The sequence below is a fragment of the Sorex araneus genome, chromosome 10 (genome assembly GCF_027595985.1).
Source record: "Sorex araneus isolate mSorAra2 chromosome 10, mSorAra2.pri, whole genome shotgun sequence".
Taxonomy (NCBI): domain Eukaryota; kingdom Metazoa; phylum Chordata; class Mammalia; order Eulipotyphla; family Soricidae; genus Sorex; species Sorex araneus.
The window spans coordinates 46,193,998-46,205,937 of record NC_073311.1 but is presented as its reverse complement, the minus strand read 5'-3'; the positions used below and the strand labels follow the sequence as shown (position 1 = coordinate 46,205,937).

Here is an 11,940-nt window from a genome sequence, read left to right as displayed (position 1 = left end):
TCTTCCAGGATTGGAAGCCGCTAGTGACAAGTGTGGGGTCCTGCCAGGACAGATGAGGGGACAGAGTCCAACCGTGGATGAGTGAAGCTAGAAATAGTTCTCATCTGCAAACATTAAACAAATGACCTCAGACTCTGCTTTCATCTCTAAAGCCCACTGGCTGAGAACCAGCAGCCCCCCGGGGACCTCCCGTGCCTCCACTCCATCTCTTTAGCCTCCTCATTCTCGGCTCAAATCAACCTGACCCTCCAGGGCTCAGACAACAGGACTCGCCTTCCCAAACGCAAGGCTTTGCACACCGTCTGTGACATCGGCAAACGCCATGGCACTCTGCTACAAAAAAGGCTGCTCACTTGCAAAGCAGAGCTCAACAGAGGTTGGTGGCTGACCGCCTTAGGCCCAGTCGCTAGAGAAGTGCAAAGAAAAAGGGAGTGTGGGGCCCGAGATATAGTACAGCAGGTAAGGTGCTCGCCCTTCCACCCGGCTGACCGGGGTTCGATCCCTGGCACCCCATGCAGTTCCTAGAGCAACACCAGGAGTGATCCCTGAGTACAGAGCCAGAGGACAGAAGCTCAGTAACCCTTGAGCATCGCCACATATGCTGCTCCCCCTACCCCAAAGAAAGAAAGAAGAAGGAAGTGTATGCCTTGCAATAATGAGAGCTGGGTTCAATCCCTGGCACTACAAAAAAAAATTTTTTTTAATTAAAAAAATTAGGAATACTGGGCCTGTACAAATAGAATAGAGTGGGTAGGGCAATTGCCTCGCCTGGAGATGACCTGGGTTCGATTCTCGGCACCCCATATGGTACCCAGAGTTCCACCGGAAGTGATCCTTGAGTGCAGAGTCGGACTAAGTCCTGAGCACTTCCAGGTGTGGACAACCCGTCCCCCCAGAAAAAAATGATTGAGAATACCATACGTTTGGGGGCCAGAAAGAGTTCAAAGGACTGGATGGCATGTTTTGCCTGCTGGGGCGCCCAGGCCGAATCCCCTCTCCCCGACATCAGCGCCAGAGAGCTATCTGACATCAGCCCCTGCGAGCACAGGGCCTGGAGTAATAACCCCTCCACCCCCCCACACACACCTGCTAACTCCCACGACATGGTGTGGCCCCTTAACCAAAATAATCATAAGAGCTTAAAAAAAGAAGGAAAAGCATGGCAGAATGATTGAATTCAAAACCACAGGGGGTGGGGGATTTGTTTTGTTTTGGAGTCACAACTGGCAATGCTCAGGGCTTACTCCTGGCTCTGCACCCAGGAATAATTCCCAGGGGTGCTCTGGGGGTCATATGAGATGCTGAGGGTCACATCTGAGTCAGGTGAGCAAGGCAAGTACCCTACCCACCTGTATTATCTCCCCAGCCCCTCCAGACCTGGTTTTAACCCCGTTCCAGTCACATGCCTCCCAGCAAGTGCCTGAGCTATAATGCTACACGACGTGGCTCCGTTTTCTCAACTATGAAAAAGGAGGGAACACAATCTTCTGCAGGAGGCTGAAAGCAGTGCTTAGCGCCTAAGCCCTGCAAAGCAGGCACCGGGGTTGGCTCCTATAACCCCTCTGGCTGCACCCCCCCCCCCCCCCCGTCCTCCCACTACCCTTTTCTCCTCGCTCACATCTCCCGAGGCTGCGTCCAGCCCTCCGGCATACCCGAGAAGAATTCTGTAGGCCCCAGAGGCTGCACAGATCATACAGCGGGGTGTCAGCTTTGCAAGTGGCCCACCCGGGTCTCATCCCCCGCACCCCATAGGGGTCCCCTAACCCCCCTCCCCCCCACCCAAAGTGATCCGTGGGCGCAGTGCCAGGAGTAAGCCCTGGGCACCACCGCACCGCGGGGGTAGGGGTGGGGGGTGGGGCAGGGGGTGGGGTGACCCCAAAGCAAACGAACAAAAATAGAATTCTACAGGTTCCAGAGGTTCACCTCCAGTTCCCAGGGGGTGAGAGAAGAGAGAGTGGGGGGCGGAAACGGATCTCTCCGCGTCCCACCTGTCTTCTGGGCACTGCCCTTCCCATGCACACGCGCTTACATTCTGCTCCAGGGTCTGAAATCCAATGTCCAGGTCCCTGCTGCCCCTCAACAACAGAGGTGGCCGCGGGCATGTGGGGGGAACAATCTGCCCCCTGCCCCCTGCCCTCTCCCCGAAGTCTCCGCCTCCCCAGGCCCACCCTTAGGGGAGGGGTCTTCCCGGGCCTTGGGGCCGCGCAGCAGTGCGCAGGCCAGAAGGACATCTCGCGTGCGCCCCTCCACCCGCCCCCACCAGACTCCCCTGCAGCTGCCAGCCCAGTGTCCCCTCGGGGATGGTGTCGGGCCCGGGCAGGGGGTCCCGTCGCCCCACGTGCGCGCTCCACGCCGCCGCTCCCCCGCCCCGCACCTGCGCCGCCACTCCCTGCAGTCAGCAGCTCCTGGGACACCGAGACCCTCGCGCAGTCCCGGGCGGCCGGAGAGCAGCTCGCGGGGTCCCGGGGGTCGCCGTGCACCTCCATGCCGCTGCACGCTGCAAGGCCAGCCCCCTCAAGCCGGAAGCAGGAAGAAAGGCTAGGACGGGGGCGGGCCCAGAGCTTCTATTGGAGGAGATGCGGAGGGGGCGGGACGGGGGCGGGGAGAGGGAGAGGGCGACACCTAGCGGAAGTGCGATGCTATTTCTGCCGCTGGGAGAGGAGAGAGGAAAACCAATTGAGGTGTGGGGAGACAGCGGTGTCAGGGTCCTTGGGGGATGGGGGTAGGTACCCTGGTGATAGCTGTGGTGCTGGAGTTATGGGCACGAGGAACCACTATTAGTAGTATTGAAAACCACAGAATCTCCATAAAATTTTTAAAATAAAAATTTAGTTATGATGAAAAATAATGAACTCTTTCTGTCTCTCTCTGTCTCTGTCTCTGTCTCTGTCTCTGTCTCTGTCTCTCTCTCTCTCACCTTTTTGGCGTTGTGGTTTGCAAGACAGATACTGATAGGTTATTGTGCATATCCCTTTACCTACTCTGATCACTCAGTTCTTGTCCAGCATGGTCATTCCTTGCTATTATTGGCATACTGGTCCCTTCTCTATCTTACCTACCCTCCACCCCACACACTCTGGTGGTTGATTCCAACCACGACCAGTCCTCCTAGCCCCTGTTTTCCCTAGCCATGTATATTAGTCTTCTACTATTTTTTTTATATCCCACAAATGAATGCAGTCGTTCTATATCTGTCCCTCTCCTTCTGACTCATTTCACTCAGGATAACACTCTCCAAGTCCATCCATTTGTAGGTAAGTTATAGGTAAATTTTATGACGTCATTTTCCCTAACAGCTATGTAATATTCTATTGTGTAGATGTGTCATTCCATTGTTTCTTTATCCATTTGTCTGTTCTTGGGCACTCAGGTTGTTTCCAGGTGTGTGTGTGTGTGTGTGTGTGTGTGTGTGTGTGAGAGAGAGAGAGAGAGAGAGAGAGAGAGAGAGAGAGAGAGAGAGAGAAAGTGACTGCCATAAAGGCAGGCTGAGGAGGGAAGGGTGATGGGAGGGAACCTGGGGACACTGGTGCTGGGAAATGTACACTGGTGGAGGGATGGGGGTTGGAACACTGTATGACTGAAACCTAATCATGAACAGCTTTGTAAGGTTCTATCTCACTGTGATTCAATGATGAAAAAAATCTTAAAAAAAGAAAAAATGCTCTCTTAGACCAGCAAATAGCACTAGATTCTGGCGAAAGACATCAGAACATGAACAAGGCACTACAGAACTGTTCTCTTCTTTGTTTTCAGTTTTTAATTATTTAATTGTGGTAAATAAACATAACGTAGTTTATTCACATTGCTCTGATCTTGAAAATGCATTTATCTCCCTAGCTTGAAATTCACGGTCTACAGAACATTGATTCCACAACCACCATCTTATCATCTTATTTTCGTGAGAGTTTGAGGGTTTATCTGTGTGTCATGCAATAGCTGTCTTTTTCTTTTCTTTTGCATCAGTCTTCTTTGAATTAGCAAAATGTCTTCAAAGTTCATCCATGTTGTAGAAGGACCACAGCAACTGCATTTTGGAAAACCGGACTCCATTTTGTGCCTCCGGGTCATGAGTTGACCACCTAGTAAGGAAAGCGGGCCAGACCCCGAGGGCGTGGACATACACGCCCAGACACCTGACCGCAGATAACACGGATGATCCAAGGGAATGTAAGAAGATGTGTTCACCGCTCTGGTTCGCTTCTGTAACTCTCCGCCTGCTGGCCCGAGGCCGTGAGAGTGCACCTGGCAGGGGGCACTCAGGCACGTAGGCAGGAGGGCAAGGGCTTAAAAACCTCTCCCTGAGGGCGATCGGGGTTCCAAAACTCTTAGGCTTGTGAACCCTCAGCGCTGAGTCCCTTGTAGGAGTGTGTGTTGGTGTGTGAATAAAACCTTGAAAAATCTGTCTTGTCTCTGTCTCAGTCAGTGGCTGATCTCAGGCTTGTGGCCACTTAACGTCTGGAGATGCCACTGAGATCTCTGACCCTTGCTGCTCCCGAGAAGGAGCAATTCTACTTTGTGCCTCTGTAACTTGGTGAGTGCGCTCACTCACTGCTGCTGTCTGACCTCTGCTGGTTTCTGACTTCTGCCACCTGGTTTGAGAGGAGGCAGGAGTCCCATGGCTCGTCTCTGGAACCTGGGTGGGCTCTAACCCGCGTTTCCATGGCACCGTCAGGTTTATGGCAATTTGCTCCTGCGAACTCCGGTGAACAGTGGCAACCAGGCAGGGAGCATTATATCCCGACTCCAATGCCAAGGTGACCTTCAGGTCCTGAGGGGGTCCAGCCAGGTGAGCATAGCGTCTGAGTGCTGCCTATCCATTTTCGTGGCCTCTGTTTTCAACACCTAAGTGAGTGCACTCAGTTGATTGGTGTTTGTGGTTTGCCCGAGACAGGCCACGCCCAGGTTAACAGGCTAAACAGTCTGAGACAGGGTCGAGGCTTGTCGGTAACGCTGGATGTGGCCGCGATTACAGAAAGGCAGGTTGCCAGGAGACGGCCTTGGCAGCCACGGGATGTTCTGGGCTTGGGGCGGTTGAAAGCCAACTTGTGTTTTCTCTCTGTTTGGCAACCTTTCGCTCTTCTCGGTGCTCTCTTCATGTTTCTGGAAGACTCGGTTGATCCATGCCAGAGCCTGAGGAAGTCCATCTGCCAAGGGACCCACTCTCCGGAAGAGATGATATGACACCGGCCAGTATTGGGACCAAAAGACCGGAAGCCTCAGTGGCCCTGTTGACCATTTCACTCTCCATATGCCTTGTGAGTTAGAGTGACCCTCTTTTGGTGTGGACGGGCCGAGCCAGGGAACTGTGGATCTTAATTTGTGTTATGGAGTGAAATGGGTGGTCTTTGGGGAATGGCGGGGAAAGGCTGGACATCCCGATCAAGTCCCTTATATTGGCATCTGGATTGATATTGTTGCATCCTATCCCTCCTGGTTGAAGGCTTTCTGTCCCATAATGTCACCTCAGCAGCCACCAGTGCTGCTTCTATCCCTGTTATTACGTGCATTGGTGACCTTGCAGCTTAAGAGAGACCCTACCCTCACCCCTCCTCAGTGAGAGTTGAGAATGGTGACGGACCACAGTCTTACGCTGATTACAGATTTAAAGTTAGGAAGTTGATGTCTAAGAGTTAAAAGTTCTGGGGCTGGAGCACTAGGACTGTGGGTAGGGTGTTCGCCTTGCCCGCGGCAGACCCGGGTTCAATCCCCAGCATCCCATATGGTCCCCCAAGCACTGCCAGGAGTAATTCCTGAGTGCAGAGAGTAACCCCTGAGCATTGTTGGGTGTAACTCAAAAAGCAAAAAGAAAAAGAGGAGTTAAAAGTTCTGAGTGCTTTTTGTCTCTTTTTTTTTTCTCTTTTCTCTCTCTCTCTTTTTTTTTTTAGAAAGAAAGAAAGAGAGAGGGGGCTGGAGTGATAGCACAGTGGGTAGGGCATTTGCCTTGCACTCGGTCGACCCGGGTTCGATTCCCAGAATCCCATATGGTCCCCTGAGCACCGCCAGGAGTAATTCCTGAGTGCAGAGCCAGCAGTAACCCCTGTGCATCGCCAGGTGTGACCCAAAAAGAAAAAAAAAGAAAGAAAGAAAGAGAGAAAGAGGAAGGAAGGAGGGAAGGAGGGAGGGAGGGAGGGAGGGAGGGAGGGAAGGAAGGAGTGAAGGAAGGCAGGAAGGAAGGAAGGAAGGAAGGAAGGAAGGAAGGAAGGAAGGAAGGAAGGAAGGAAGGAAGGAAGGAAGGAAGGAAGGAAGGAAGGAAAAGCTTCTAGAGGAATGAGTATTTTGTTTCTGGAAGGGATTGGGGGTGCTTTTTGAATAGAGAATATACAGAAAACAAACTATGTATTTGTGGTAAAAAGGGATTTAAGGTTAAAACATTCTGGCAGAAGAGTTTTATCTCAAGGAAAATGAAAGGAAAGAGGAGATAAAACAGAAAATTGGAAGAATTGACCTTCAAACTAAGGTAAACATAGACAATCTAAAACTTTGTTCCCTTTCTCTATAATTCAAGGATTATTTAAAGATACAAGCTTCAACTGCATATGTGACGATTTGAGCTGTGTACTGGAAAGGGGAAACACTGGGGTTAAAGTCACTTACAAATACAAAATGCAGCCCATTGGAAGCGATGGAGCGGGCAAAGATCGAAGGAAAATGTAGGTTAATGAAATGCATCAATCGTTGTTAGTGTTTTAACCCTTTTTTTTTTTTGCTTTTTGGGTCACACCTGGTGATGCACAGGGGTTACTCCTGGCTCTGCACTCAGGAATCACTCCTGGCAGTGCTCAGGGGACCATATGGGATGCTGGGAATCGAACCCGGGTCGACCTAGTGCAAGGCTAATGCCCTACCCGCTGTGCTATCACTCCAGCCCCTGTTTTAACCCTTTTTATCGGTGATTTCCTAGAATTCAGAATTCCATTTTATAAGATCCTTAATTGTGAGCATTGTAAACATTCCGAATATATCTACAGGACTGATGTAATGCTTTTGAAAGAGTTCTGCTGAGTACAGTTTAGTCATGCTAAGTGAGATAATGGGCACCCAGGCACTAGCCAAGAGGATTACTATCATCATTGTCATCACTCTCACCCCGTTGCTCATCAGTTTGCTCTAGCGGGCACCAGTAATGTCTCCATTGTGAGACTTGTTGTTACTGTTTTTGGCATATCAAATATGCCACGGGTAGCTTGCCAGGCTCTTCCATGCAGGTGGGATACTCTTGGTAGCTTGCCGGGATCTCCAAGAGGGACGGAGGAATCGAACCCTGGTCAGCTGCGTGCAAGGCAAACGTCCTACCCACTGTGCTATCGCTCCAACCCCAACAGGGCCAAGAGGATATTGGGCTTAAAAATCTCTCCTGGAGCGTAATTGGAACCCCAAGGCTTGTGAACTTTCAGCGCTGAGTCCCTTGTATGAGAGTGTTTTGGTGTGTGAACAAAACCTTGAAAAATCTTTCCCATCTCTGTGTCTCAGTTGTCGGCTGAACTCAGGCTTGTGGCCACTTAACATTTGGAGGTTCCACCAAGATCTCAGGCACTTAACAGTTGTAGCACAGGACAGAATTCCTTTATGCTGAATTTTCAAAATCCTTTCTTCCACCGGAGAGGTTTGAGTGACATCCTCCTCTCAACTCTTGTGAAGAATGCGGCAATGAATGTGGAATGCAAATATCTCTTTGAGATCCCGCTGTATTCAGTATTGGATTCATTCCTAGAAGCATAGTTACTAAATTGTACTGCAAATCTACTTTTCATTTTTTAAGACCTTCCATGCTGACTGCACATTCCTGCCAGCAGTGCTAAGAGTCCTTGTTTCTCCACAACCTACTAACATTATTTGTTTCTTTTTTTCTTTTGCATATGATCATCCTAACAAGTGAGAGGTGATATTGTATTGTAGATATTTGATTCGCCTATCTCTAAAGATTAATGATCCTGAACATCTTTTTGAATATTTATCGGTCGTTTATATTTCTTCCTTTGAGAATGTCTACTCAAACCCATTGTTCAGGGCAGAGAGAAATGGCTGCCAGGGTTAGAATGCCTGCATGCAGCTTGTAATTAGGAGTTCCAACCCCTCGAGTTCTGTGTGCAAGTTCTGTGTTTGTTGTGTGTGTGTGTAAGGTACACACACACACAACAAACAAGAACAGATCCATTGCCCATTTTAAATTTAGGCTGTTTATCTCTGTAAAATTCAGAGAGTTAAAGCGATTTGTTGATCAGGTCAACTCTTTTAGGGGTCTCCTTTCCTAAGTTAGATGTGTCCAGGCTAAGTCAAGTGTCTATTAGTGGCAATCCTTGAAGGACTGTATGGGACGTTGACCATATGGGATGCTAACCGTTGCATGCAAAGCAAGTGCCCTACCAGGCCTCCTCTCAAAAGTAATTTTTTTTTGCTTTTTTGGGGTCACATCCGGTGATGCACAGGGATTACTCTTGGCTCTACACTCAGGAATTACTCCTGGCAGTGCTAGGGGACCATATGGGATGCTGGGAATCGAACATGGTAGGCTGCATGCAAGGCAAAAGCCCTATCCCCTGTGGTATCGCTCCAGCCCCTCGAAAGTAATCTTAAAGGAATCATTCTGAAATTTCTTGATCAGAAAGAAATTCTGCAATAAGCCAACCAACCACCACCACCAACAACAACAAAACTTGAAGGAGACGTGGATAGGAAGGTGGCCAAGAAGAAAAAGGACAGAGTAAATAGAAGACTTCCTACACTTAGTAGGATTCAGTAGGGGTTATATTTGCCTTTCCTCATCTGTGGGCTTAATTTATCAGTAGTGCCCAGGATTGTTCAGTGTGCTTTTTCAAATACTTGCTTGCACCTTTACTTTCATGTCTTCTACAGAACTGGGATCTTTTAATGTTTTAAGAGGTTGTTTTGTTTTGTTTCTTTGTTTTGTTAAGGATTTTGATCTTGGAATCGATGGTTTTAAGTCTTTTCATTCTGGTTTATTTTTGTTCATTTTTGGCTGTACCTTCTCATATAGATTTGTTTTGTTTTGTTTTTGTTTGGGGGCCACACCAGGTGATGCTCAAGGGTTACCGCTGGCTCTGCACTCACAAATCAGTCCTGATGGTGCTGGGGGAACCATATGGGATGCGGGGGATCCAACCTTGGTTGGCTGTGTGTAAGGCAAGATTCCTGCCCACTGGACTATTGCTCCAGCCCCATACAGATTTCTTTCTTTCTTTCTTTCTTTTTTATTGAATCACCATGAGATATACAGTTCAAAAGTTGTTTGTAATTAGGTTTCAGTATACAATGTTCCAACACCCATCCTTTCACCAGTGTACATTTCCCACCACAATGTCCCCAGTTTCTCTCCCACCCACCCCCAGCATGGCAGGCACTTTTCATCTCTCACTCTTTCTCTCTCTCTCTCTCTCACTCTCTCTCTACTCTCTCTCACTCTCTCTCTTTCTATTTCTCTCACTCTCTCTGTTTCGCTCTCTCTTTCTCTCTCACTCTCTTTCACTCTTTCTTTCTCTCTTTTGCTCTCTCTTTCTCTCTCTCATTCTCTCTACTCTCTCTCACTCTCTCTGTTTCGCTCTCTTTCTTTCTCTCTTTCTCTCTCTCACTCTCTCTCTCACTCTCTCTCTTTCTCTCTCTTACTCTCTCTCTGTCCTGTTGGCATTATGGCTTGTACCACTGTTTTCTTCAGCTTCCTCCTCTTCCTCTTTATCATCATCATCATCATCATCATCATCATCATCATCATCATCATCATCTTCACCATCATAGTCTTCATCTCCATCAGCAGCAAGCTTTACTTTTCTCCTGAGGAACTTTGCTGCCAATCCCAGGGGCCAAACACTTTCCAGACGCGCTTCAGAGTCTCACCTCCTCTTCCTCTTTCTCTTCTGACTCTGAGTCTTCCTCTAGAGAGGAAGCTGGGGTTGATGTTCATCAATGTCTGCCCGAATCACACTTTAAAAAGTAGAACCACAGAGGTGTTATCTCAAAGACCCCAGGAGAAACACTGGCTGTCCAGCCGTTTTTTCAAAGACGTAGCTTTGATTGTATCGCTTCCTAATTCATCACTACTGCTGCAATAACATGCAACTCAGTCTTTGTACAGCGGGTAGGGCATTTGCCTTGCATGCGGCCGACCCAGGTATGATTCCTCCGTCCCTCTCAGAGAGCTCAGCAAGCTACTAAGAGTATCCCTCCCCCATGGCAGAGCCTGGCAAGCTACCTGTGGCGTACTCGATATGCCCAAAACAGTAACAATGACGGTCCTTATTCCCCTGACCCTGAAAGAGCCCCCAATATGCCATCGTGATACACTAACATGCAACAGGGACGGATGGAGATGTTACTGGTGCCCGCTCGAGCAAATCGATGAACGACAGGATGACAGTGATACAGTGAACCTTGCTCGAAGCCAGCAATGGCTGAGACCAGGCATCAAATATGGTTCCCTGAGCACTGCAGGGAATGATTTCGGAGCACAGAGTAAAGGGTAAGCACTAAGCACCACTGAGTGTGCCCCCCCAAACCAGAGAAAATGGAGTCTTTCACGTTGCTCCCACCAAGCCAACTTAACACCTAGTCTAATCACAGTCTCAGTACCTCCCAACAGTAATTTATTTTTTTATTTCCAGGCTATGCCAGGTGATGCTCGGGTTACTCTTGGCTCTGCCCTCAGGGCTCACTCCCGGCAATGTTTGAAGGACTGTATGGGATGTTGCCCACACGGGATGTTTACTACTGCATGCAAAACAAGTGTCCCATCTGGTCTCCTCCCAAAAGTCATATTAAACCAACCTTTCTGGAATTGCTTGATCAGCAACAGGGAGATTTAAATTGGACAAAGCTAAAACAAAACTGGAAAATAGTGGACTATATGCAGTGCAACTAGAGCAGCACAAAGAGTAAAATAATCATGTTAAATGCTAACAGGTTAAATGGTTTCCAATTGATCTAAACATCTACATTCAGCTAATGACAAGAAAATAATTAATTGAAAATCAAGTAGAAGGAGGAAAAAGAGCAGAAAGCAGTAAACTAAGAAACAAACATACTTTATAAATCCATAAAACTGAAAGCTGGTTATTTGGGGGGAAAATCAATAAAATTGATATAACTCTACTCAGGGTTAATCATGAAAATTTATATAACACAAAATTATTAATTCCATAAATGAAAAGGGAGGTGCTGGAGTATGGTGGGTAGGGCGTTTGACCTGCACAGTTTTCTTGGTTCGAACCAGGACACCCCAAATGGTCTTCTGAGCCTCACCAGCAATGACTCCTAAGTGTAGAGCCAAGAGTAAGCCCGGAGCACTGCGGGTGTGACCCCCAAACCAAAACAAATGGACAAAATGCAAAGGGAGGTTTGCCACTGATACTACACAAATCAAATGGATAATAAAGGGAGCATTCTGGACTGGAGGGATAGTACAATGGGTAGTGCGGGCATTTGCCTTCCATGCAGCTGACCCAGGTTCCATCTCAGGAATCCCGTATGGTCCTCCAAATGCCTCCAAGAGTAATTCCTGAGTTCAGAGCCAGGAGTGACTGTTGAGTATTGCTAGGTGTGGCAAAAAAATACAAATCAACAAAATTTTAAAATAAAGGGAACATTCTGAGCAACTGCACACATAAAATTTCTATTTACTTTAGATAATTATTGTGAAAAGGAATTTATTTGGCTTTAATTATTTGTACTTCTCAGAAGTCCCTGGCTAACCAGCTGGAGCCACATGATTTATACATTTAAAACACCAATCCAGTCCACTTTCCACAACCACGAAGCTCCCACATTGGTGATTTAATCCAGCTTTTGGTTTTCTGCTTTCATGGGACCCTCAGTTGCCTTCTTGTAAACCCATTTGGCTTCCTTCTCCCTGTCTACTCTCGAAGTCTCAGTATGACTGCTCTCCATCCATCTTTCCTCCCTGTTGACATTCTGCAAGTCCCATCTCGGCTG

General features: G+C 48.2%; 1 protein-coding gene across 1 annotated transcript in view; it reads right to left on the bottom strand.

Moving 5' to 3' along the window:
- The window catches only part of NOPCHAP1 (NOP protein chaperone 1), a 7,746-nt gene extending 5,233 nt beyond the window's left edge, over nt 1–2,513 (bottom strand). The window contains exon 1 of the mRNA XM_055118253.1: nt 2,375–2,513. Within this exon, the coding sequence (XP_054974228.1) occupies nt 2,375–2,486 (112 nt within the window). The 5' untranslated portion in view covers nt 2,487–2,513. The remainder of the gene's footprint in view (nt 1–2,374) is intronic.
- Between the last annotated feature and the right edge of the window lie 9,427 nt (nt 2,514–11,940).